Source organism: Heterocephalus glaber, unplaced genomic scaffold (assembly GCF_053883595.1).
Source record: "Heterocephalus glaber isolate CG9 unplaced genomic scaffold, H.glaber_assembly_v1.0 deba00001724, whole genome shotgun sequence".
Classification (NCBI taxonomy): domain Eukaryota; kingdom Metazoa; phylum Chordata; class Mammalia; order Rodentia; family Bathyergidae; genus Heterocephalus; species Heterocephalus glaber.
The window spans coordinates 4,180,025-4,206,715 of NW_028258435.1; the positions used below are offsets into that span (position 1 = coordinate 4,180,025).

A 26,691-nucleotide genomic window follows, 5' to 3' on the forward strand; every position below is an offset into this window, starting at 1 on the left:
TCTGTGAACAGTTTTTTTATGTCAATTGTACTTTCTCCTGTTTTTTTGTGGACTCCTATCAGTCTTATGTTATTCTTCTTTGCATCATCTAGCAGCTGCTGGATTAATTTCTCATGGTCCCTTACTATTTTTAAGAAATCTCTGTTTTCATGGTCCTTAACTGCAATCCTGTCTTCTATATCTGATATTCTATCTTCAGATTCTCTTAATCTGCTCTGCATGCTTTCAATGGAGTTTTTAATCTCCTGAATATCTGTTTGAATCTGTTTCATGGATTCCATTTCTTTCTTATTCTGGGCATTCATGGCTTCCAGCATGTCTCTGAGCTCATCTATTTTTTTTATCTGTTTCTGTTCTAGAGCCTCTAATCATGTCTTTCACTCTGCTCACCATCTCTGCAATTATTTGGGAGATTATTTCTGCTTTGAATTTTTCTAGAGCCTCATTCATCTGTTTTGTTACTTCCTGTGCTATCAGTGCAGGTGGTTGATTATCAGACTTTTCCACCTCATTTCCCCCCAGAATTTGCCTTTTGTGGGGTGAAAGTCTGAGTTTGTGCCTTGCTTAAATGTCTTCCCATTTTTGTTTTTGGTACTGTCCTTGGTTGAGTTCCTGGTTTGATACTTTGAAGGTCCTTATTGTAAGTATCATTGTTGATATATTTAGAACCATTATAGAATGATTGCTTCTCAGAGGTGTCTTCTAGGTATAGCTGGTCTTTATATTTTGAGTCTCTAATGGTTCTGAGGCTGCCTCACTTTCATTATACCAGGAAGGACAACTGATTAGATCAATCACAACACCTTAGCCCAAATGATACAATCAACAACACAATAGCATCAAGTACCTCTTAGAAAATGACAATTTGTGGTAGTTATTAACCTATCACCTTTAAATGTATGAATTAAATCAAAATCAAGGACCACCCCAACATATGTTTATAGTGAATAAACTCTTCAATACAGCAACTTTACCCTTTGGAACGGGGAGTTAGAAGGAGTGGGGGAGGGAGGAATAGGTAGGTAGAGGGATAGGGGAAGGTTAGCCATGAAGACAGAGGGCACAGGTGAGAGAAGGAAAGATTAAAAAAAAAGAAAAATAAAGAAGAAATATGAACTAGGGCCAGAACAGGAACACAAAAAGAGATGAAGAACAATGTGGGACAGCAAGGGAATGAGGGAGAAAGAGAGAAAGAAAAGAGAAAAAGAAAAAAGAGAAAAAGAAAAGTTTTAAAAGAGTAGAAAAAGAAGAAAAAAAATAAAAGTAAGAGCAAAAAAACAATAGTGCTATTTTGAAAATAACAAATAAAAGATAAAAATGAAGGGCCTCCTTCAGGGTGTGTCTCTGCTGTCACAATAGACAACGTGGACAGCAGTGTGCAGGTATAAGTCAGTGTGTCTCAGTAAGCCAGTCACAGACATGTGAGATTCAGGCAGATTTCTGGCTGCAAGTCCCAAGTTGAGCTCCCTGTCCTCCTGCAGGGTTGAACTCTGCAAGGTTCTATTGCAGGTTCCAGCTGCCCTTCCCCTGAAGAGAGTCCAGGTTCCAATGGCAGGTGATGATCCCTCCAACTTACCAAGTACAGTGGTCTGCTGTGCCTTTACTGCAGAGATTCTCTTCATTCTTCCAGTGGGTTTCAATTTTCATCAGGGAGCCTGAGAGGGGCCCTTTCTCTGTTGTTCACTTCTGCAGCTCAGGGCAATGGCCTTTACGTCCTGCTGTGCCTCTGTAGTGTGGAACCAGGTAGCTGCACATCCAAGAGGCCAGAGGTGGGGCAGGCAGGGAGGGGGTGTCAGCTGATGGCCGGTGGGCATGCCTAGGGGGGTCCTCACAGTCTCCTGGTCGCAAGTGGGTGGAGTGAGCCAGATGGAGCAGGGCACAGTCACCCGAGACCGCTCTGACCCCTAGGCTAAGTTGGCCAAAAGCTTTTTGATAAGATGAGATACCAGTCATTGATTCTTTGTGACATTTCCTGTACTATTGGGGTTTTGTTCATAAAGTCTTTGCCTACACCAATGTCTCTGAGAGTTCTACCTACTGTATCTTCCAGCAGATTCAGTGTTTCTGTTTAAATATTTAGATTTTAATTTTAGTTTAGTGCAGGGTGAAAGATATGGGTCCAGTTTCAATCTTGGGCATGTGGAAATCCAGTTTTTCCAGCACCAATTATTAAAGAGGCTATCTTTCCTCCAGTAAGGGTGTTTGGCTCGTTTGTCAAAGATGAGGTGGCTGAGTGTGTCTGGAGTTGTTTCTGCATCTTCTAATCTGTTGTATTGATCCTCGGGTCTGTTTCTTTGGCCAGTACCATGCTTTTTTTTTTTGGTACCGGGGATTGAACTTGGGTCCTTGCACTTGTGCAGCAGGCGGCGAAACCACTGGGCTAAATCCCCGGCCCACCGTGCTGTTTTTATCACAGTAGCTTTGTAGTATAATTTCAAGTCAAGGATTGTAATGCTCCCTGGCTTCCCTTTGTTGCCCAGAGTTGCCTTTGCTATTCTAGGTCTCTTCTGGTTCCAAATGAATTTGGGGATTGTTTTTTCTAGTTCTGTGAGACATGCTATTGAGATTTTGATTGGGATTTCATTAAGTCTGTATAATAACTTGGGAAGTATGGCCACTTTCCATATATTGAATCTTCCTACTTAAGAACAAGGCATATCTGTCCATTTTCTGATATCCTTTTCAATCTCCTCTTTCAGAACACTGTAGTTTTCAACGCAAAGGTCTTTCACTTCTTTGATTAGATTGAGTCCCAGGTATCCCATTTTCTGGATGCTGTTGTGAAAGGTGTTGTTTCCTTCATTCTTTTTAAGTCCCTCCCACCCTCTATCGCTTGGCCTCCTTCCCCTTTGCCAAAGATCTGCCTTCGTACTTCCTATTGTTTATCTTTTATTTTGTTCGTCAGTTTATCTAGACTTTGGGTTTATCACATAAGAGAAACCAGGCCAGTGGAGTGTGGTGGTGCACTTCTACAATCCCAGCACTGGGGAGGCTGAGGCAAGAGGATTGTCCTGTTTTTAGGGTGGTAGTGGTGACCCATGTGTTCATCTTATTATTTTCCACACCTTTTGTATGTGTGAAAGATTTTATATATTGTTTTTTATTTTTCCTTTTTGAGACAGGGTCTCCTTACGTAGTGCAGGCTGGCTTTGAACTCACTGTTAGCCCGGGTTGGCCCTATACTCACTGTGATCCCCCTGCCTCAGCCCCCTGAGTGTTGGGGTTAAGGCATGCACCACCACGCCTGGCAGATTTTTTAAGTAGCAGGTGTTTAAAAGTTATCCAAGCCCATTCTGTGTTCAGCTCTGTGCTAGGTGTTGGGCTGGAGGTCAGGCAGGGCCACAAGAACCATGTTCCTGTCTTCTCAGAGTTTGGGACCTGCTGTGATAACCACATTGCAGCCCCAGAGCCTCTGGATGGAGAGAGGAGGAAACCAGCCTGGGATTCACAGGCAGACCTGAGCGACAGCGTCACAGTGCCACCCCGAGCTCCAGAAGCCCAGAGTGCACAGAGGTGGCCGTGGGCAGAGGAGCCAGAGGGCCTCACGCAGGTGGTGATCTGGGAGCAGCTGGGAGGAAGCAAGGGAAGGTGCTGGGCTTCATGGAGAGACCTCACACAAGCCTCTCCACCTGGGTACGCAGCAGTGCCAACCGTCACCATCCCACTGAGCCTGGCCTCGACTTCTCCGTCCACCGCAGAGTGACTCGAGCCGCACGACCCCGAAGTCTCCACTGGTTCAAAGGTTCCCTCGTTCCTTGCCCAAGTGGCGAGTTCCATAACACCAGGCCACCATTGGAAAGACCTTCCCAGAAACATATGGCTCCACCACCAAGGACTGGACTCTAACATGGAGTCCACATGCTTGAGGAGGAGCCACAGCAAGGATGGTTATCACCCCCAGGAAAGATGAGGGAGCTGAGGCTCAGAGGCAGCAAGGGTCAAATGTGATGTCCATCCTCGGGAAGGTCAGGGGTGTCAATGAATGTTCATTGTCACAGGTCAGGGCTCAGAGGCCCCACTGGTGAGCTCACAGCTGTCCCGGCTCTTGGGAGGCGCAGCTGAGCTGGCAGACGTGGGTCACAGGGGCACAGCCTTGGGGACTTTTCTGGTCCCTGCCTCTTCCTCTTTGGCTCTTCTCAGCACTGCTTCCCGGCCACCATGACGTGAGCGCTTTCCTCTGCCAGGCCCATCCGCCATGGCTTCTGCATCGGAGCAGCTGGCAGGAGCCCAAGTAACTCTCTGCTCCTCTAAATTTTGAGTGTTAGGTGTCTGGGGACAGTGGACATAAAGGACACTGGGCCCCTGACCTAACTCACAGAGCCACCAGAGATTCTCGTCACTCAGACTCTGATTCGGTAGGTACGTCGGGGTGACCAGGCCATTCTGCACCTCGTTGGTTCACACTGTCACTCCAGAATCCAGGCCAGAGTTTGCCCAGCCTGCCTGCGCTGCAGTTGCTAAACATACTGGAAGTTCAGTGCTGGGGACTGAATTCCATGAGGACTGGATATGGGATTCAAGGTCTTGAAAAAGAGTGGAAACCTACAACGCTGAGGTGATTCTGATACCAGCCCTTTCTGCACATTGACCACCTACCTGGCTTTCCTGAGGCCCTGAGGACCCAACTCTCTGCCTGTTCCCATTTTTCTAGCCAGGCGTGGTGGCTCATGCCTATCATCTGAGCACTCTGGGAGGCTGAGGCAGGAGGATTGAAACTTTGAGCCCAGGCTGGGCAATTCAGTGACTTAGTGAGATTCTGTCTCAAAAAATAGAAAAGGACTGGAGATGTAGCTCAGTGCAAAGGCCCCAGGTTCAATCCCCAGTACCAGAAAATAAAGTATCCAGAGGTCACCTAGTTCTCTGACTCTCTAGCGCCACCTACTGGATCCAAATTGTCACCACAAGTCCAGAGAAAGCCAGGGGAGGGGGGGGGTCCTACCCTGCCCCAGACTCCCCAACAATATTTCTCACTGACTTAGGCTGATTTCCTCTGTGCCTCGATCTCCTGAGGCTTCAACGCACCCCCACGGTCTCAGGGCCAAGGCCGGGATCCTGTGACCTCTTAACGGGTTTAGACAAAGGGTCCAGATCACAGACCCCATATGGTTGTGGATTTAAGTGAAAACTGAGTTCAGTCTCACCCTTCTTTCTGGCCACTTTAGTCAAAGTAAAAGATCCACAGCAAAGCAATTTAAATGAGTTTTTCTCCAAACTTTTTCTCTGTTCCTGGGTGTGGTGGTGCTCACCTATCATCCCCGCGCTTGAGAAGCTGAGGCAGGAGAAATGCTGCAAGTCTGAGGCTAGCCTGGGCTGCAGAGTGAGAGCCTGTCTCAAAAGACCAAAATAGAAAATAAGATTAAGTTGCCCTCTGTGACCCAGCCTGGGCCACTCACAGAGACCCGGTACCAAGGAGGGAAGCTGAGGACGAGGAGGCGTGGGTACAGGGAAGGAGGTGGGGTGTCTGGGGGCACTTACTGAGCGCTGCACACAGTGTGCTGGGCACTTTCATAATCATCACACTTAAGGCCCCAAGATGCCAACCGTGGGGCTGGCCAGGGCCGGCTGAAGAATCCACCGGCATCACCTGTTCCTGGGCCCACTCAAATAACATTTCTAGGAGTAGAACCAGGGCTTCTTGTGGTGGGCCTCTGACTAAACCCAGGGCCTCCACACTGAGCTACATCCCCAGCACTTTTTATGTTTCATTTTGAGGCAGGGTCTTCCGTGAAGGAACTTCCTTCATTGTCGCCCAGGCTGGGGTCAAACTTGTATCCTCCTGCCTCAGCCTCCCAGTTTGTTGGGATGACAGGCATTCATGTCCACCCCTGGTTCTGCGCCTCCTTCTTTAACAATTTTATCAATGCTGGTTAGGATAAAAACCAGGTTTGGGGCTCATGGTCAAGACAGCATCATGAAATCATTCTTCAAGTTGTGCTTCAGAAGCTCAGCATGGTGGGTCTGGAGGTCAGCTTTGGTGAGGACACCACAAGTAGAGCCACCCCAAAGGCCACCTCAGAGACGATGCATAGGACATTTCCCCAGTATTGCTAGGAGAGAGCATCTCAGCAGTGCCTGGGTCCCTGGGGAGATGACAGCAAAAACATGAAACTTGAGGTGTCTCTCCGGCAGCATCTTTGAAGTAGGGGGTCAGAGAACAAGGTAGTGGTGAGGATATTAAAACAGCAGGAAAATCTTCTCTCCAGCTACTCTGAAATATACAGTACACTTTTGTTATTTAGGTCTCCTCTTACTGAAACACAATATCTGACACACACAACCTAAAGGAGGAGGGGATGGATCTGGCTCACAGTTTCAGGGGATTCAGTCCATGGTCAGCTACTCCAAGGCAGGAACATCATGGCAGAAGGGCGTGGGGGAGCAAAGTTCATGGAGCTGCTCTGTTCATGGAGCTGCTCCGTTCATGGAGGCCAAGAAGCAGAACAAGGGAACAGTGACAGGAAAGAAGGGGAGGGACCAGATACAGACCCTAAGTTCACCCCTCCGTGACTAACCAGATACACCCAGAAGTGTGACCCGCTCATCCCTGAGCAGCTGCTAAGACAATGAAGGTGACACAATCAAGCTTAATGGTCACAACACCTTAGCTAACTGTAGTCACCCTGCCATGTGATGGAATACAAGGATTTATTCCTCCTAACTGGGACATTGACCAATTTCTGCCCTCCTGAAGTTCATAATCCAGCAGGGAAAACAAACACTGCTCAGTGCACTGGGGCTTTGACACAAGAGGCAGAAGGAAAGGTGGGCTCATTTGGTCTCAAAGGTTAGACAAGAAAATTCTCGAAGAAAGTGACAGGGGCTTGGGCCATGAGAGACAAAAAAGAGGTGGAGATGGAACAAGGAGTAAAGGAACAAGAGGGCTTGGAAAAAACTTGAGTAACCCAGAGTGATCAGATCTATCCCGTCAGCCCTGACCGGGGTCATCTGCGGATCCTCTAAGAAGATGGAGAGGTGGGCACCCAACGCCATGGACACTGATTCTGTGTTCTCTGGAAACCTTGAAGCAATTCTGACGTCCAAGGTCACACATGGGAGATTCCCAAACAGCTGCAGAAGAAGCTTCCAGCTTTGAGGGCAAATGTGGAGTAGATGACCAGCTGGCAGGGAGCCCACGGGCAGGGTATGATGGGAAAATACAGTGAATATCTAAATTTTAAAAACGTACTACAGGAAAAGGCACATTGCCATGAATCCCCTCAAAATTCTCCCCTGGCTTTGAACACACTCATCCCATCATCCTTGCCACTTTCTGCAGCAGCTCTGGGGCCCTCTCTCCTGAGGGTCTTTAGCTGCACTGTCCTGGCTGCCTTGATGTCCTGAATGGATGTAAAATGTTTCCCTACCATGGTCACTGTGACTGTGGGGAAGAGCAGGAAGCCGCACGGTGCCAGGTCCACTGACTAAGGTGGATGAGGACACAGCGTTGTGCTTTTACAAGTTGCCTTTCCATTGTGTGGCGCTCAGCAACAGCAGTCACTATTTGTTGTTTGTTTGGGTTTTTTTTTGTCACATCTCAAATAGACCCTCAGGAAAGAGGACTGCAGAGCTGGTGCAGAAAGTGTCAAGGACGACGGGATGGGTGTGCTCAACACTCAGGGCGCGGGTGAGGTTTTCGAGGAGCATTCATGGCAATGAGTCTTTTCCTGTAATGAGTTTTTTCGATTTAAACACTCACCATATATTTGGATCACACAACATTGGATCAAATGTTCTCTCATCTAAGATATCTCCACAGATGAGGTCCTGGGGCGCAGCATCTCTGTTGACCTCCCCACACCCTGCTTCTCTTATTCTCTGGCCATCACCCCAGGAAGAGGCCCGGAGTGCTAGGATCAGCGGAACGTGACGTCGTCTGGACAGGCCATCCCTGCCAGACAGACCCCTAAGCCATGGGCTGGGAGAACCCGCGGCTGTGGAAATTCAAGTTCCATCCTCCAGCGCCGCCGGATAGAACAAGAGGGCAGCATTTCTAGGAGACAGCAGGAAACAGGCAGCCCTCGTGGGAGCCGCTGCCCAAAGCGAGAGCCGGGGCAGTGACTCCGCCTCTCCAAGCTCCTCTGTGTAAACTGAGACAGGGCGCCCACACGTGGCTCTGGTGAGGAAAGACAGGACAAACGCTGTATGGCAAGTGGCCACTAGGGGCCTCTAGAGTGCTCAGCATTTAGCGTCCTCAGTAAACAACCGCAATTGTAAACCTGGATATGTATCACTTGGAAAACACTGAAGTATCCAAAGCTTGGGAATCACACTTGTTTGCAAAATATGATTTCCCCAGCTAGGGCTCAGCGCAAGAGACTGCAGCTGGGCTCCGTCCCACGGGTGACTTCTCGGGGCTCGGGCCTTTCTCACTGAGAAAACCGGAAACCCGACCCCACCCCGCATCCCTGTACTTGAACCTCTCCCCTGCGAGGTGTCGGTCACACGGCTATTAATAAACTCCATTTCTGCCCAAGTCAAATCCGGTGAAGACACAAACTCGCCAAGTTCTTTTCTTTTCTTTCCGACTTGTGACATCTCCTGTGCGGTTGGGGTTTTGTGCGTAAAGTCTTTGCCTCTATCAATGTCTTTGAAAGTTCTACCTATTCTATCTTCTGGAGCCCTCTTTCCTGAGGGTCCTCAGCTGCACTGTCCTGGCTGCCTCGGTGTCCTGAATGGACTGAAAACCTGTCCCTTTCATGGTCATTTTGACTTTGGGGAAGAGATGGAAGTCGCACTGAGCCAGACCTGGTGACTAAGGTGGATGAGGACAGTGTCGTGTGTTTACCAGCTGCCTTCTGTTGGATGGCGCTTGGCAGCAGCATTTATTGTATTTTTTATCACACCTCAGAAAGAGCTGCTGCAGCAAGTGGCAAGGACGATGGGATGCTTGTGTTCAAAGACAGGGGGAGGATCTTGAGGAGGATTCATGGACCCTTTTATGTAATAAGTTTTTGAAAATTTAAACATTCATCACATAGTTCACATCCTGTACCCGCAAACCCAACCAGCAGGCAAACCAGGACTCGGGGACCAGCGACAGGTGTCGGCTGTGGGCCAGGCAGTCTGGGTGCTGGGGAACCTCGGGATGGAGCCGCCTCTCTGCCCTTGAGCTCATTCAGGGGTGCTCAGCTTTGCGCCCTGCTATTGTCCCCAGTGAAAGTCCCTGCAGCGGGCTGCCTGTGTGCAGGCCCGGAGCCAGACCTCCAGGGGGCGCTGCGGGCTCCCCGCTTCCCTGGACGCTGGGGCGGAGCAGCAGAGAAGCGCGGCTTTCTGCCTCTGCCTTCCCCGCCCCCTGACGCTCCTGCCCGAGGCTGCAGCCTCGCTGAGAGCCCTCCCGTGACGGCGAGGACAGACACTGCGGGGTGACCAGCACGGGGGACAGCTTCCCCGAGTTGGCCTTTCTGTTCCTGGCCACTGTCGCGGAGAAGCCCCCGAGGCACTGCCCTGCCGTGCAGCCCGGGTGGGGACCCCTGGCCTAGAGGACTAGGTGAGGCCTTGAGTGCCGAGCTAAACCAGGATTAAACCCAGGCCCTCCTCCCCCCAGGTGGCGACGAGGGGCCCCTGACGGTGCCGTCCAAATCCGGTGTCCGAGTGCAAAGGGCTCTGATTTCTTGTCGCCGTTACGTTACAGCCCAACCTGTAACCCCGCCTCCTTTGTTCAGCGTAGCGGCAGCATTAACGAGCCGCTGCTCACGCGCCCCACATCATGGGTCTTCCCAGCCGCGCTTACAGACGGGCAAACTGACCCAAAGCCTGAGGGCGAGCCCCGGCCTTCAGCCCTGGGACCCGGCTGGTCCCATGACCGCAGCCTGGGTCCTGGCCAAGGCGACTGTCCCCGAGGGCCTGAGAACAGCCAGAGCTCTAGGGGAACACACTGTTCTCTCCGCGGCCCGGAAGGCGGCTTCCGCCCGGTGCATTGAAATCCCGCCCCTCTCCCCCTCCACTTCCGCCTCACCTGCGGCTCTGTCCCTGCAGGCCCAGGCACACCCGCCTCCTCTGCGCCCCAGGCCTCCCCTGGCTCCAGCCCCGCCCAGCCCTGCGCAACCCAGGGCCCCGCCCATGCCAGAGCCGGCGGCCAACGCCGCGGAGCGGACTGGCGGTGCCAGCTCAGCAGGTGCCTCTGCGGGCTCAGTTTCTGCCCTTTCCCGGGCAGGGCAGCCGAGCCGCTTTTACCCTTCCCAGAACCCGCTGCCCGCACCAGGCCCCGGGCCAAGGCAGCTGCGGCCGCGGCCTCTGCAGTCTGCGCCAGACCCCGGCAGCCTCCCCAAGCGCCCCTGCGCTGCCGGCGGCCCATCCGCGTTCCTGCCTCAGTTTCCCGATTGGCGCCCCAGTGGAGGGGACCCCTGAGTTCCCTGGAGCTCCAGCAGACTCTGCGTCCCGCTGGGCACCGCAGGGCAGATTCCTCCGGAGCCCAGCCCAGGCCCGGCCCCTGGCCCGGCTCCCAGGGCCGCTGCCCTCCGGGGAGGAACAGGGCGGCCAGAACCCGCCCCCAGGCCCCTGGCGCGGTGAGCCGCAGGGTGCCCGACCCGTGCCGCAGCCCCGGGCCTGTGAGGAGTTGTCCGGCTTCACAGGCCCCAGATCGGGCTCCTTCCTCAGACCCACGGGCCCGGGGTGGGGGTGGGGAGTAAACGGACAAAAAGATGAATTTCAAGTCCCTTCCGCAGATCCACGAGCAAACCCTTCAAGGAATGAAGCTGAGCCCCGCTTACAAAACTGTGCCGTGCAGTGATCACCCACAGCCTCCTCCGCAGGCCGGCGTTCTGGTTTGGGGGCACTTTCACGCTTTTTATGTGGGGGGTTGAGACAAGGTCAGGCTGGGCTCAGAAGGGCAGCATTTTCCCGCCTCAGCCGCCCGAGTGCTGGCGTGACCGGCGTGTGATACCGCGCTGGGCTTGAACATGCTTTTGTAATCATGCGAAATAACAAATAATCAATAAAAAAGGGAAAATCAGATATTAACCAGAGCTTGCTCGGATCACAGACCCCGTAAGGAGGCCTGGGGGAGAAGAGGGTGCCCTGGGAACTGCAGTTGCTACGGGGGAGTGCCGGCCTCCCGCTTGGCACCAGGAGAGGGAGGCCCTAGGTCATGTCCAGGGCGACTCGCCCTGCGTGGGTGTGGCCTCGACTTGCAGGAGGCCAGCCCCGACTGTTTCAGAAGCTACAGCGCAGTCGGCGCCAGGCAGGGCAGACAAGGCCATTTCCATCCTCGACAAACCACAAAACCATCTACACCCAGACTTGGTGTTGCATGTCTGTGATCCCAGCACTCTAGGAGGCTGAGGCAGGAGGGTCCCAACTTCCAGTCCAGCCTGGCCATCTTAGTGACAGTGAGACCAAAAATTTTAAAAATAAATAAAGAAAACAGCAACCCCCGGAGCACTGCAGAGTGACGGGGGGCGGGCGCTTCAGGCACCAGCAGAGGGACCCTCCTTCCTGGGTGCTCTCTGCTCCTCTGCGCGGGACCAGCCCCTCAAAGCTGGAGCAGAGCCACGGACCAGGGCATCAGGGATGCCCGTGTGGAGCGAGGCCCCGACACCTGTCACCCCTGCAGCCACCCCCTCCCCTGAGCCATCCCCAGAGGGAGCTGCCCTCCTCCACTTCTGCTCCGGGTTTCCATGAAAATACCTACTTCCAAACAAACCCTACCCCGGGTGGCCTCTAGGATGAGGTCTCCAATGGGCCGTGCCAACAGGTTCGGGCTTGGGAGCCCTGTGTGTCACTGGGCAGACTGCCGGGGGCCACAGCGGCACATGCCGAAGACAAGGTGTCGCCCCCACACCCTTAGTACACCCAGGATCTCCCAGCATCGCTGTGCTTGCTCCACCCAAGCGAAGAACACGACTTCAATTCTGTGTTTTTGTCCCACGGGACAAAGCCAGGCAGGGCCTTCACACTGAGCCACCTTCCCAGGGCTGCCTTTGTTTGATTTATTTTGAGACAGGATCTTGCTCAGGTGCCCAGGCTGGACTCAGATCAATGATCCTCCCACCTCAGCCTCCCAGACTCACAGGTGTGCATCACCAAGCCTGGCGAGTTCCTGAATAAGTACTAACTGCAGCCCCAAGAAACAGGCGCCCCAAGAGCAAGCAAGCCTCTCCTCTGGAACATGCAGAGCCCCCTTCAGCCCTGCAGCTCTGACTGGAGACTCTGCAGAAGCCACGAGGCCCGGCCTTACCCACGACCACGCGGCGTCCAGGGGCCCCTTGCCCTGCGGACCGCCCCAGTCTGAGCTGCAGGCGCCGTCCTGATCCGCCATGGCTGGCCAGGGTGTGGCCACCTCCTCCCTGGGCCGGGAGGGAACTGTCCCTCTGCGGGGCGACACCGGAGCCCAGGGCAGCAGTGCTTCCTTCCCTGGCACTGAGTGGAGCTCGGCCAGGTCACAAGGCCGGCAAGAGTGCGGTGTCAGGTGGTGTGTCTTCTCCCAGCGGGTGCTGGCCGGCAGGCTGTGCCCGGGTTGTGGCACAGGGGATGCCGACTCCTGCCCATGAGTCGAGGTCCCACTCTGGGCATCCAGAGCCACCTGGGGAGACTCAGACGCTGAGCACCCACATCCCCAGGGCCACATGGGTCTAAGACAGAATTGAGCTGCAGAGCCAGGCAGTGCGGTGGTGGCCACCTGTGATCCCAGCATTCCAGAGGCTGAGACGGGAGGGTCACCGTGAGTTCCAGGCCAGCCTGTGCCACATAGTGAGACCTTGTCTCAAAACAAAAACAAAACCCTAACAAGAAGTGGGAGAACACCTGGTCTCCTCGCAGGGAGTGGCAGAGCAGGCCGGGGACTCAGGTCAGGCTGGCTCTGGCCCTCCTGCTCTTTTTCCTCCTCTGGGCTCAGGGGACAGGTGGCCTTGGGAGAGAGGCACAGGGTTGGGGCAGAGAGCACTGCCAGGCCATGACAGGAAGAAAGGCTGGCACCCCATGCAGGGCTGAGGGAAGGAACTTTGGGAATAATACTGGCCTGGAGCCAGGCAGGAAGGTGCACACTCTGATCCCAGCACTGTGGGCAGCTAAGGCAGGAGGATCACAAGTTCAAGACCACAACTTAGTGACTTAGCGAGAGCCTGTTTCAAAATATAAACAAAAAGCACTAGGGATGTAACTCCGAGCAAAAGCCCAGGTTCAATCCCCAGAACCCCACCCCCAGCTCAAGGCTGCCACTCAGCTCACTGAGGGCCCAGACGAGGCTGGGGAAAGGAGCGAGGTCAGCAAAGGACATTTCCTGCCAGAAGCCACTGCCTCGGGATGGACCCAGCTTCCTGACTCGACCTCCCTTTGTTGGTGTGGAAGGCAGCACCCAGCAAGTCAAGCTGGCTCTCTGCCCCAGGCCTTGCTTGGATCCCACACCTGTCTCAGAGCAGCGTGGCCCTGGTGTCTGAGGCCCCGGGGGTCCCCACCCGGTGCAGGGCGAGTGCCCACCCGGCCGGACACCAGGTCACCAGTACCCTTGCTATTTTAATCCGTCCTGCCGAGATATTTTAAGAAACTCATGACCAAGGAGCGATAAGGTGGTGAGGAGTCGCACTGTGACGCCTGGCAGGCAGCCATCCCCGGGGACAGGAAGCCAGGTCACAGCAGAGCCTGGAGCACAGGGCAGGGTCCTCTCACGGCCCTCGGCTGCCTGTGCAGGGTGATGCGTATGTGGCTGTTGTGACAGCCCCGAGAGCCTATCCTGGTGATGGGCCAGGACCTGGGAAGTGACAGCCAGGATCAAGGCCCGGGTCGGATGTCTGGTGGGGAAGGGACCAGCCCGCCCCTGAGCACCTCTGCCAGGCACTGTCGACTCAGAGCAACTCGAGGCCGAGAGCCGGGTGCCTCACAAGAGCAGGGGGCAAAACCTCTCCCGTTCTGTGGGCTCTCTTCACTCTGATTATTTTCCTTTGTTGTGTATTTATTCAGTTTGATGTAGTCCCATTTGTTCACTTGTTGGTTCATACTGGGGATCAAACTCAGGACCTTGTGCTTTTGAGGCAGGCGAGGTGCCACTGAGCTATATCCCCAGCACCCCATTTGTTGGCTCTTGCTATTTTTTTCTTTGGCCACTGGAGTCCAATTTAATAAGTCTTTGTGATTTTTTTTTAAACCTTTGAGACAGGGTCTCACTATGCAGCCCAGGCTGGCCTTGAGCTCACAGCGACCTTCCTGCCTCAGCCTCTTGATTGCTCGACTCTGCCTGTGTTTATGACTTCAAGTTTGTGAAACATAATAAGTGCATTCACTATGGGGAATCAGTGCACATACATATCACATGTCGATCGTTTTTACTTCCCCTTTTCCTCCTCTCTCTTGAGTGTCCCCCCTCCACTCCCACATCCCCTTCACATCTCTATCAAAAAAACTCTCTTCTTTATCCTCTATCTTTTATTTTGCTGTTTAATTTATTTATACTTTAGGTTTCCTGTATAAGAGAAACCATGTGGTATTTAAATTTGTGAGTCTGATTTATTTCACTTAACACAATGGTCTCAAGATTTGTCCATTTTCCTACAAATGCCTCAAATGTACCCTTCTTTATGGCAGCATAATACTCCACTGTGTGTAAATACTACTTTTATTTATCCATTCATCTGTTGGTGGGCATATAAGCTGATTTCATAATTGAGCTGAATTGATCTTTGCACAGGGTAACTAGCTAGGAAATCTAGTTTCCATAAAACTCCAGGCATCTTGGCAATGAGACAGGCCTCTAATATCTTCCAGGGCATGGTGGTTCATGCCTGTAACCCCAGCACTCAGGAGGCTGTGGCAGGAGGATCACCACGAGTTTGAGGCTGGCCTGGGCTACACTGAGTTCGAAGCCAGCCTGAACTACACAGAGAGACCCTAACTCCAAAAAACAAATAAATAAACGGTCTTTCAGCTCCAAAGTTCTGGTGTTCTTAGAAAGGAACCAGTGGGATGTCTAAAGCAGGTCCAATTTAAGTCTCACTTTGGCCCAGGACTCCATGCGAATGGTACCGTCATGAGGCAGGCCACACACCTACCACGGCTGGAGGACGGATCTGCTGGCGACCAAGGGGTCCTTTAGGCTACTGTGCAACGCTGCGCAGTCCCTCGGCAAGAACCGCAGCATGCGCGAGGTGCTGGAGCCCAGGGGAGCCCAAGGGAGCCCCCCGACCCCGCGCGCCTGGGCCGGACCCTGCGCACAACAGCCGCAGCCCGCGCCATGGCCAAGGCCGGGGTCTCCTGCAATCCGCCCCGCGAGGCCGCAGTGTGGACACTCTTAGCGCTGGAGTTTGGTTCGGAGAGGTTGAAAAATCTGCCCGAGGGCCCCGGCTGGGAAGTGGGGGCGTCCAGCGCCTTCCCCCCGCTCGTGCCCCGGGATGGAGAAGCGCGGGCTCCTGCGCGGCCGGCGCTCGGGGACCCCCTCGGGGAGGCGGGTGCGCTGCGTCCCGGGGAGGAGGAGGCTCCGGGGACCGGGCAGCGCGCCCACCTGGGGCGGGCGAGGCGAGGGCGCTCGGTGAGAGAGCCATGGAGCCGAACAGCCCCCGCGCGGGGCCGAGCCTTCTGGACGCGCGGCTGGGCGCGGACACGCGCGTGGGGCCCCGGGCGCTGCTGGTGGCGCTGTACGCGGTCACCGGCGCTCTGGGCGCGGCGGGCAGTGCGCTGTCCGTGCGCGTGGTGCTGAAGACGCGCGCCGGCCGCCTGCGCCACTACGTGCTGAGCCTGGCCGGGGCCTCGCTGCTGCTGCTGCTGGGGCCGCTGCCCGTGGAGCTCTACAGCTCCGTGTGGCGCCACGGCCCCTGGGCCCTCGGCGACCTGGGCTGCCGCGCCTTCCACTTGGTGCGCGAGACGTGCGCCCTCGCCACGGTGCTCAGCATGGCCGCCCTGAGCGCCGAGCGCTGCCTGGCCGTGTGCCAGCCTCTGCGCGCCCGCCGCCTGCTGTCGCCCCGCCGCACCCGCCGCCTGCTGTCGCTGGTCTGGGTCGCCTCGCTGGGCCTCGCGCTGCCCGTGGGTGTCATCGTGGGGCAGAAGCACGAGCCGGAGACGCCGGGCGGGGAGCCAGAGCCAGCGTCCCGCGTGTGCACCGTGTTGGTGAGCCGCGCCGCGCTGCGGGTGTCCATCCAGGTACGGGAGTGGGGTGCCGTGCGGCCTGTTCCCTTCTCCCCGGGGAGCAGACATCTGGGTGCAGTGATGCTGTTGCGCTGAAAAATTCGCTCCGTGAACTCGTGGGCCACCCCCTCCCACGGCCTCCACGTGGTTGCCCATATGCTCAAACAGCAAGGGCTTTGAATTTTTACAACGGTACAGTCTTGTTTAGAAGTGCAGATATGGCCAGTGTAGTGGCACACACCTGTAATTCCAGCACTTGAGAGGCTGAGACAGGAGGATCTCAAATTTGAGCTCAGCCTGGGCAACTTGGAGACTTAGCAAGGCCCCGTCTCATAAATAAATAGATAAACAAATCAATGCTTTCCGATGGAGGCAACGGGATGGGATTGTGCTGCCTGCCTGCTAACTGGGTATTGTGCAGGGATATGGAACTTTTTGACATTTTAACTACGGGTGAACTTCCTGACCAAAGAAAGAGTCAAAATGGCTAATGGGGGCTTTGCTCAATTTCTTTGCATTGTCTTTGAGACCTTCAGCAGATTCAGACCCAGTATGTAGCATGCTAGCTCTGAGTCCCAGAACCACATAATGGAGCAAGACACTGTCTCAAAGTTCCGGATATGAGACCACAGTGCGTGTATTTACAGAAGCACCGGAGTCAGAACCAGTAATCTTTAGCTCCGTGAAAAGCAGGAGAGAAATACAGTTTAACGGGATTTTCTGCACACGGGAGGCTTGATCATTCACTATTAATGAGGAATTTCAGAGGAAACTCAGATGCCAACTACAGCCTCAGCAGGAATAAGACAGACGGGAGTTAAACAGGAAGGCCACGCTCTGCTTGCTTTGCAAGGTGTTCACTCTGGCCCCTAGGCAATCTTCCCACCCCTGGCTAGGCAGGAGGCCTCATTTTATTTTTATATTTTGAGACAGGGTCTCCCTAAGTAGCCAGATTGCCCAGGCTGGGCCCAAACTGAATGGATGTAACCATGGCAACAAACTGGGCAACCCCTGCCCCAAGTGCTTGGAAGCCAAGTTCCACCTCTCGGTGCAGACTGGGGAAGTGGCTTCCAGGCTGTGCCTGTTTGGGAGTCAGATTTTCAAAAGTGCCCCGTGAGGTCCGTGTTATGACAGTGGCATGCACAGCTCCCTGGACACAGCCACACTGGTCACTCAGGGAAGTGGGCGGGGGTGCAGTGTGTATCAGGGTAACAGGATAATGAGCAGGGTGTGCTAGTGCGCACTTGGAATCCAGCACTCAGAAGGCTGAGGCAGGGCTGGGGATTTAGCTCAGTGGTTACACCACCTGCCTTGCAAGTGCAAGGACCCAAGTTTGATCCCCAGTACCAAAAAAAAAAAAAAAGAAGAAGAAGGCTGAGGCAGGAGGATTGCTGCAAGTTTGAGGCCAGCCTAAGCTACATGGTGAGTTGAAGTGAGACCTTGTCTCAAAAAAAAAAAAAAAAAAGCAACAAATCAGACCAAAAATCTGATTATCTTGGTTCACCTTTTCTTTTTAATGTCTTACCAATAAGTTGATTCATTATTTATTTATTCATTTATTTATTTATTTTGGTGGTACTGTGATTGAATCCAAGGCCTTCTCACTGAGCTGTATTCCCAGAGCTTTTTATTTTTCATTTTGAGGCAGAGTCTTGCTAAGTTACTAAGTTGCCCAGCTGGGCTCAAACTTGGAATCCTCCTGCCTCAGCCTTCCAGAGTCCTGAATCGCAGGTATGGCACCATACCTGGCCTATCCAGTTTTTAAATATCATTTTGCAAAGGGAAAAGAGTAAGAAAGCCTTAGAAGTAGAAAAGATGACAACCAAAACATAAATAAATTTTTAAAATTTTAAATTAAACACTTAAAACAGGGTATTATGTAGCAAACTTATTTTCTAAGTTTTTAAAAAAGTCAAATACGGTATTAAGTCTAGGCCCATGTTTTTGTTACTTTCTCATTGCAGGAACAAAATACCCAACATCCACAAATTAAAGGAGGAAAGGTGCATTTCAGCTCATAGTTTGTAGAGGTTTCAGTGCATGGTCAGTTGGCCCAAGGGCAAGGTGGCATGGCAGAGGGCCATCACAGAGGAGAAACAGTCCATGGCAGGGTAGGCAGGAAGCAGCAAAGCAGCAAGCCTCCCTTTCCCTTTTAGCCCACTCAGACTACAAGCCTGGTGCCACCAACACCCTGGGTGGGCCTTCTCATTATTCACTCAGAACTATGTTAAACCAATCAGTGCACTAATTTAGTTATCACACACTCTTAACCCCACCATCACACACCCTACATCCAGCCACCTGCAAAACGTCCCGCCTGTGAGTGCCTGAGGCTTTAGGGGGACATCTAGATACAAGCCTTAACAGCCCATAATGTACAGCCATTGCCACCCCTTGTCCACACCTGCCTACTTCTCTGGTCAAGACTCAGGTGCATACACACTTGGTTCACATTGCTCTTCACCTTCATGGTCTTAAAGAGCTCTCTGTCTTGATCTCCCAGCTCTGAGCGGTACCCACAGTCCTCTACCTATAGAAAATAGCCATCACCCTCTGTTTCTTTCCTCCCTGTGTCCCCACACTCACCCACACACCCTGCTCCCTGCCTTCCTTCTCGTATAGTTACATCACTGCATTTGCTTACACGTAGGTTGTGATTATATTCTTTGACTATGTAAATGTTCTTCCCAGATGAGCTGGTTGTATACTTTCATTGTATTTTCCTTTTGTATTTTTATTTTTGTTTTGTATTTGTATTTGTATTTTTGTTGTATTTTCATTTTGGTGTTGTTCTTGTTTTGGTTTTTGAAACCGTTTCACTCTGTAGCCCAGGCTGGCCATGAATTTGCAGCAATCCACCTGCCTCAGCCTCCTGAGTGCTGGGATTACAGATGTGCACCACCATGCCCAGTTTTCATTGTATTTCTTTCCAGTGCAACTTTTGTTTTTCTTGAAGCTATTAATGCATAGTCTTTTTTGTCATTTTCTTAATTGTATAATATGCTTCATTTAATTTTTGCACTAAGAGAATCTTAAGAGTAATATTTAGAGGGCCGGGGATTTAGCTCAGTGGTTTCACCACCTGCTGCACAAGTGCAAGGACCCGAGTTCAATCCCCATTACCAAAAAAAAAAAAAGAGTAATATTTAAATATGTGAGTTGAGTAACCAAATAAATGAACTATGTAAAAATGTTTTATAACCTGAAAATCACTGTGCACAAATACGATATTGTTTAGTGCTATTGATTTGTTAAAGTTATTTTGTACCAGCGATCAAACTCAGGACCTTGCACTTGCAAGGCAGGCTTTGCCACCACTGACCTGAATCCCCGGCCCTGTTAATTTTTATTTTTATGAGTGCATGTTTGCAGGACATAATGATCACACTCCTCATGGGGAGTTGGTACATGTACATAACACATCTTAATTCTTTCTTCATCCCCGTGTCCTCCTCTCTTCTGTCTCTTGTGTTTGAGATCCTCCTGCTTCAGCCTCCTAAGTAGCTTGTGCCACCTTGTCCAGATACCTTGTCCAGCTTCAGCTCTTCCTCTCTGCTGATGTCTAAACTGATTTTGATATGTTCTTGTACCCCCTGAGACATAAAAAAGGTCCATAAATGTAAAAATTTTGAAAATCTAAAGGTAAGAAATTGTTTTGATCATAACTTTGGCATACTATAGCCAGGTATAAAATTCTAAAATGGAAATCATTTTCCCACAAATCAGAAGCCACTGCTCATTATTTTCTAGCTTCCACCATTGATTTAGAAAGTTGGTGTCATTCTGGCTGCCATCCTTTCTATGTGACCTGTTTGATCTCTTCAGAAGTTTTCAGGATCTGTATCCAGAGGATTTCATTCAGGATCTTTATCCAGCTTCTCTCTATCTGGAAGCTCAGCTCCTTCAATTTGGGGACAATTTTCTTGAATGTGGGTGTTTTTCTCCCCGATCAGTTCTTCCACTTCTTTTCTATATTTTTTTCCCTTTCTGAAACTCCTATCATTTAGCCATGTTGAACACCATAAATGAACCCCAAATCTTATCTTTTTTATTTTTTGTTTTGTTTTGTTTTTTGTACTGGGGATCAAACTCAGGACCTTGTGCTTGTGAGGCAGGCAGCAGAACCACTGAGCTAAATCCCATCCCTTATCTTTTTTATTTTTCTTGCTCTCTCCCTCCTTTCTTGGGATTTCCTGCCTCATCTTCTAGCCCTTCTGTCCCCCACTTCTGCCAACGCAGATTCTGGACCTGGGGCACAGCCTGATGACTGCCACCTTGACCTGGCATTACCTCCACAGGTGAACATACTGGTGTCCTTTGTGCTGCCCCTGGCACTCACCGCTTTCCTGAATGGGGTCACCGTGAACCACTTGGTGGCCCTCTACTCCCAGGTGCCATCAGCCTCTGCCCCGGTCAGCTCCATCCCTGGCCGCTTGGAGCTGCTGAGCGAGGAGGGTCTCCTGGGCTTCATTGCATGGAGGAAGACCTTCTCCTTAGGCGCCCGAGCCAGCCTGGTGAGACACAAGCATGCCAGCCAGATCCGCGGCCTGCAGCAGAGCATCCAGGTTCTCAGTTAAGTCCTTCATCACGCTGCGCCAGGGAGAGGGTCCGGGTGCCAGGGCTGCCCCACCCATCCTTAGCAAGCGCCTGTCCCTCCCTAGGCAGGCCTCGCCCCGTCCCAGGGATCTGTGCAGCCACCGACAGGCTTCCTGCAGAGGCTCAGCAAGGGATGATGTCTCAGTCACTTTCTTTGTCACTTGGACACCATACCCAGCATCCAGAAAGTAAAAACAGAGGTTTATTTGGGATCGGGTTTTAGTCCATGGTCTGCGGCTCCAAGGGAGGGTGGCATGGCACAGAGGCGGGGCAGAGAACTGCTCAGGGCATAGCAGACAGGAAGTGGCGAGGGAAGAGAGAAGCTGGGAGGCAAGATAAACCCTTCTGGGCCACGCCCCCAGGCCCACCCCTCCCACCAGGCCCCACCTCCTAACAGGAAGTCAGCTACCATATAAGCTCCATAATCCAATCCCTTTCTGAAAGCCGTGTCTTTGAGCACATGAGACTCTTGGAGGACATCTAGATCTAAACCCTAACAGGTAAAGCAAGGAAAGAGTGGGAATTCAGTCTGCCAAGCCCTAGTCTGCTTCAGGCAGCAGCACACAGAGACAAGCAGAGACCAGGCTGCTCCCCGGGAAGTCCAGCAGTGTAGATGAGACCGGGAAGACACTGAAGGAACTGTGCACTCCAAGACTGGCTGGGTTCCCAAATCTAGTTTCCCTTAACTCCCCATTCCTAACTACACCGCTGTTTGCTTGCTCGTTTCTGTAAGGATCTGGGACAATTTGGCCTTGTAAGAAAAATCTCAAAAGTCACAGGAAAACAGGTTTTGAAGGCCCACCACACCCCAGGCACTGAGGTCTGGGAGGACGGAGCGAGAGGCAGGTCTGGGCCCTTGGCAGCATCGTGATCTTGGGCATGGACAGAGATACAAGATGAGGGGATGTTGGTCGGAGTCATGTGGGAAGCAGACAGGCGCTCTGGAGTAGTAGCATCCGGATGGGTGAGGAGGAGGGAGAGTCTGAGGGGGAACTGCTTGATAAGGAGGGCGTAGAAGAGTATGGCAGACACCACCTTGTGGATGAAGGCCATCCATCCTCAGAAAAAAACAACAGAGCAGGAGCCTGGAGGGGAACATGGTAAGAAAGGGCCACCATCACGGGATGCAGTGGATTGCAAAAATGCCACATGCTCAAGCAAGGTAGGTATCACCAAATGACATTAGGTATTAAATCCTAGTGTCAGGTCATGGATGAAGCGATCCGTCACCTGGAGCACAGGGTAAGGCAGGGTTTGAGAACAGATGCAGATAAAATGCATCTGGTTGGCCAGGCCTGGTGGCGCATGCCTGTCATCCCAGCACTCGGGAGGCTGAGGCAGGAGGATCAACACCAGTTCAAGGCCAGCCTGAACTACACAGCAAGCCCTGTCTCAAAAACAAAAAATCCATTGGGTCACCCACAGGTTCGCTTCCCACCCCGTGACTCCAGGAACAAGTCACAGGGAAAGGCCTGTCCCCTCAGGGATTCCGAGAGGTGGCATCACTGAGCTGTGTTTACTTTCTGTTCGTCCTGCTCTGGCTCCTGCCCTCCACTTGTCCTGCAGGAGCCATCGTGGCCGTGTATGTCGTCTGCTGGCTGCCGCACCACGCCCGCAGGCTCATGTTCTGCTATGTCGCTGATGACGCGTGGACAGAGTGAGTGTGGGCTGGGGTCTCCACATCTCTGCCTAGTCTGGGTCACAGGGTCCCAGCTGGGTGGGGTGGGGTCAGGGCACCCTCTAGATCCCTCTCTAACCCCGGGAGCCCATGGATGGCAGTCAGGGCTGTGGGCTGCCTGACTCCAGGATGAGAAGAGAAAGTCCACTGTACATCTGCCTCTCAGACCCCACTGTGCCTCTGGTCCCAAGCGGGAACCAAATATCCCACAGCACAGAGACCCCTTGGAGCCTCCGTGGACACAGCTGCGTGGATAGCAGCCTTCAGGAGCGACCAGCGCCTGCTACACATGCGTGTAGAGAGCCCTCAGGAGGAGCCTGGCTTCTCAGACTGGCCACTGCTTCCTAGTGAAGCCCTGTCTCTCTGTCACAGCTGGTGGGGACGGGGACAGCCGCCAAATCCACCTGGTGAAGGGACAGGAGTTGTTGGCAGGAAGGGGGGCGCGGACGAGGGGACAGTGCTGCAGCCAGGCCCCGGGTTTCTCTTCCAGCTCGCTCTACGATTTCTACCACTACTTCCACGTGGTGACCAACGTGCTCTTCTACATGGGCTGCGCGGTCACCCCGCTCCTGTTCAACGCCATGTCCTCCTCCTTCCGGAAGCTCTTCCTGGGCTCCCTCGTCACCCTGTGTCGGGACCACCTCCCCATGGAGGCACCAGAGGGCCCCCCCAACAGACACAGCTTCAGGCTCTGGGGGTTCCCCCGGAACCCCGACCCGGATGAGATGCAGGAGTGAATGAGCACACGGTGACTGACTGCCGGCCACCTGTCAGACCGCCCGCTGCCACTACTAACCAGACTGGGTCACTCACGGTGCCCCAGTCAGCTAACCCTGCTCCCTGGAGAAGGCAGAGGTGGAGGAAGGGCCCACCTCTCTGCTGGCCAAGATCCAAGTGCCTGGCACTGTGCCCTGAGTGTAATCAATACTCAATAAATTTTAACTGGGGCTCCTTACTGCCTAATACTAATGTCCTTACTGCCATTTTTCTGGGATCCCAGACATTTGCCACATACTTCTGTAGTTTCATGCTTCTAGGGTTTGGGCTCAGATGTCTTACAAGCTTCTTTAGATAGAAAAGAATTGAACAACACATGAGTGTTTTATTTTTGATTTTTGAGACAGTCTTGCTACATAGTCCAGGGTGGCCTTGAACTCATTATGTAGCCCAGATTGGCCTTGAACTGGCAGCCATCCTCCTACCTGAGCCTCCCAAGTGCTGGGATGACTCGCACGCACCACCATGCCAGGCTTTGATTGGCAAACTAGGATGTTCCACCTGTATTATGATGGCCATGGCAGATGTGGGAAATGGAAGCCAAGAGAAACAAGGCTCTTCTTTTGTTATTTGATAACTCAGACCAGAAACCCAGGCTTGGGGCTTGGAACTGTGGGCCCCTCCTCAGTCACTGTGGAGGGAAAGATGGTAAGAAAGGGCCAGCATCCCAGGACACAGTGGATTGCAGAAATGCCATGGGCCCAAGCAATTCCTAGAACAGAAAAGCAGAGATGCATCTGTGTTATATTTCCCACAAATCATGCAGAGGAAAATGCTGGCATCCCAGCACTGAGGCAGGAGGATAGCCATGACTTTCAGGCCAGCCAGGGCTACATAGTTTGGTTTTTTGTTTCTTTGTTTTTTGTCGGTACCGGGGATCAAACTCAGGACCTTGTGCTTGCCAGCAAGGAAGATGGGGCACCACTGAGCTAAATCCCCAGCCCCTGGGCTACATAGTGTGTTCAAGGCCAGCCTAAACTACATAGTAAGAGACACCATCTCAAAAATAAATAAATAAATAAATAAATAAATAAATAAATAAAATAATAAAGGGCTGGCAATGAAGCTTAGTGCAAAGGCCCCAAACTCAATCCCCAGTACTGAAAAAAAATTTAAAAAGCCCAGAACCTGGGGTTTGGGATCAGAGAGCTGGCATTACAGGTATGTGCCACCATACCTGGCTCAATATGACCTCATTTTAACCTATTTAACTACATAGTAAGGACTCTGTTTCCAAATAAGGCCACATTCTGAGGTGCTGGGGTGTTATGGTTTGTGTCTAGATGTCTCCCCAAAGCCTCGTGTGGTCATAGGTAGGGCTTTTTCAGAGGTAGCTGCATCTAGAGTGTGTGATGCTGGGATTAAGGGTGTGTGATTAATAAATCAGTCCACTGATTGGTTTGGCACTGCCCTAAGCCCAGTAGGCTAGATAGAGTATAAAAGGGACAGAAAGAGCTGTAGTTGTCCCTTGTTGCTTTGCTACCTTCTGCCCACCATGAACTGTTTCTTCTCTGTGATGCCCCTCTGCCACCCTGCCTTGGAGCCAGCTGATTATGGACTGAAACCTCTATAAATTGTGAGCTAAATAAACCTTTCATCCTTTAACTTTGGGTGTTAGGTATTTTGTCTCAGGGATGAGAAAAGTAAGTAAGACATAGGGTTACCAATGTGCCTCTTTTTTTTTTTTTTTTTTTGGACAAGGTCTCATTATGCAGGTGAGGCTCTCCTTGAATTCACTATGTAGCCCAGGCTGGCCTCAAATCCACAGCAATACTCCTGTCTCACCCTCCTGAGCCCTGGGATTACAGGCATGCATCACCATGCCAAGCCACCAATATCCTTTCTGGGGGCTACAACTCCACCCCTAAATCACCCAAACTCTCTTATTGTTGCTGGAGTGGAGAGTGCTTTTATAGGGCAAAATCCAGCACTGAGTAGCCAGAGGTACTGGCCCCAAAAAATACATGCTCACTAGAGTTCCAGAAAGAAAGAAGGGAAACTGGGACAGCATATTCAGCGAATAACAAATACAGTCTTAGAATTCTTGTTTCTTCTCGAAACATGAAGGGCTTTACAAATCCCCATTAAGCTTTCCAACTGCTTTATTCGCTAAAATGCTAACCCTCTCTGAGCCAGGAAGTCTGCCCAAGCAAGTAGACTAAGAAAGGTATAAAAGCCGTTCCAGCCCTCTCTGCAACAGAAGCTAACTAGACTCTTTTCCCTTTTTTTTTTTTTTTTTTTTTTGTGGTACTGGGGATTGAACCCAGGGCCTCTGCACTGAGCTCCACCCCCAGCCCTGTTTTACTTTCTTTTTCTTTTCTTTTCTTTTCTTTTTTTTTTTTTTTGGTACCGGGGATCAAACTCGGGACCCTGCACTTGGGAGGCCAGAGCCGGAACCACTGAGCTAAATCGCTGGCCCTACTTTCTTATTTTGAGACAGGGTCTCCCTAAGTTGCTAAGTTGCCCAGACTGGGCTCAAACTTGGGATCCTCCTGCTGCAGTCTCCCAGGGTGCTAGGATTTCAGGTGGGCACCACCGCGCCCAGCTGCACATTTAAAGTGATTTCTCAACTTTTAGGCTGGGATATCCCCGGAGCTGAATGGCATCCAATGTGGCACATTTGGTGCGTACATAACCACCTCCAGCACCACTTCCCGCAGGCAGCCAACGAAGGGTTTCCTCTGTGGGAAAACACTGGCTTGGGATTTTACTCTCTGCAGAGCTTTAAGAGAAAAAGTATAATCTAATACACCGCATGCAGCAGAAGTCGAGTGCGCAGGACAGAAAACAGCTGTGACGTCAGCGGAAGCATCCTTACCCCTGCTCCGATACACAAACCCTTAACCTCTCTGAGCTCCGGTTTCTGCTTGTTAGATGATCTCACTGATCATCTCACTTGAATGTCATTGGTCAAATTAAATGAAACGATGGCTATTTAGTCATCAGGCAAATGCCTGGCACACAGTAGGATCTCAAAAATGGTTTGTTCACTTTGTAGTAGTCACTGGGAGCTGGGTGGCTGTTTCGCACTTGCTGAAAGTACTGAGGGATACTTTTCTTTTGGAATGCTCTCTGACCGCCAGGTGCAGCACAAGAGCAGATCTGAGCCCAGGCGGCAAGGAACAGAGAAACAGAAGCTAGTAGAGAAGGCTCTGTGTAACCCTGCATACTCACCCCGCCACGCAGACCGCTAACCTAAACACACACTTATGGTCCCTGCCACCCCGGAACCCTTGCGTTCAGGTGGAATTGAGTTCTGCTGTTTGGTTTAATCATTACTCTTGGGTGTGAGGACTTTTTGGTGCGTTACACTTGAACAGGAGACCTCCAGAAGTCTGAGGAATAGACGGGGTAAGGGAGGGTCTCGCGTACTGAGAGTCGTGGAAAGGATTCCCGAGGCCCTGCGGGCCCCCTCAATAAAGAAATAAGGAGTTGAACACCTGGTGTGTTTGGGCTGTGAAATGTGTGGTTGGGGCTTCCTGTTCAAAATGCCATATCGTCTGTAATCCCAGGACTCTGGGAGGCTGAGGCAGGAGGGTCACAAGTTGGAGCTCAGCCTCCATAATTTCGTGACTTAATGAGACCCTGTGTTA

At 52.1% G+C, this 26,691-nt stretch overlaps 2 protein-coding genes across 4 annotated transcripts in view; one reads left to right on the forward strand and one right to left on the reverse strand.

Moving 5' to 3' along the window:
- Lpin1 (lipin 1) overlaps positions 1–12,298 on the reverse strand; it is a 72,810-nt gene extending 60,512 nt beyond the window's left edge. For both annotated transcript variants that reach the window (XM_087199686.1, XM_087199685.1), the window contains exon 1: positions 12,176–12,298. In XM_087199686.1, coding sequence (XP_087055812.1) covers positions 12,176–12,256 — 81 coding nt within the window. In that variant the 5' untranslated portion in view covers positions 12,257–12,298. The remainder of the gene's footprint in view (positions 1–12,175) is intronic.
- Positions 12,299–15,424: 3,126 nt separating this feature from the next.
- On the forward strand, positions 15,425–23,284 carry Ntsr2 (neurotensin receptor 2). Of its 2 annotated transcripts, none has more exons than XM_021248394.2 (4): positions 15,425–16,062; positions 20,346–20,612; positions 22,210–22,300; positions 22,812–23,284. In XM_021248394.2, the coding sequence occupies exons 1-4, from the start codon at positions 15,466–15,468 to the stop codon at positions 22,847–22,849; spliced, it is 993 nt and encodes a 330-aa protein (XP_021104053.2). In that variant the 5' UTR covers positions 15,425–15,465; the 3' UTR covers positions 22,850–23,284. The 2 variants fall into 2 exon arrangements, with proteins under 2 accessions (XP_021104053.2, XP_021104052.2); XM_021248393.2 differs by having other exon boundaries at positions 15,431–16,062; positions 20,346–20,619.
- Positions 23,285–26,691: the final 3,407 nt, after the last annotated feature.

Bases quoted from the DNA above. Each gene is read 5' to 3' on its own strand.
- Ntsr2 (XM_021248393.2), top strand. From the start codon at position 15,466: ATGGAGCCGAACAGCCCCCGCGCGGGGCCGAGCCTTCTGGACGCGCGG. The intron at 16,063-20,345 runs GTACGGGAGTGG...TTACCTCCACAG, and splicing joins CGCTGCGGGTGTCCATCCAG to GTGAACATACTGGTGTCCTT. The intron at 22,301-22,811 runs GTGAGTGTGGGC...TTTCTCTTCCAG, and splicing joins GCTGATGACGCGTGGACAGA to CTCGCTCTACGATTTCTACC.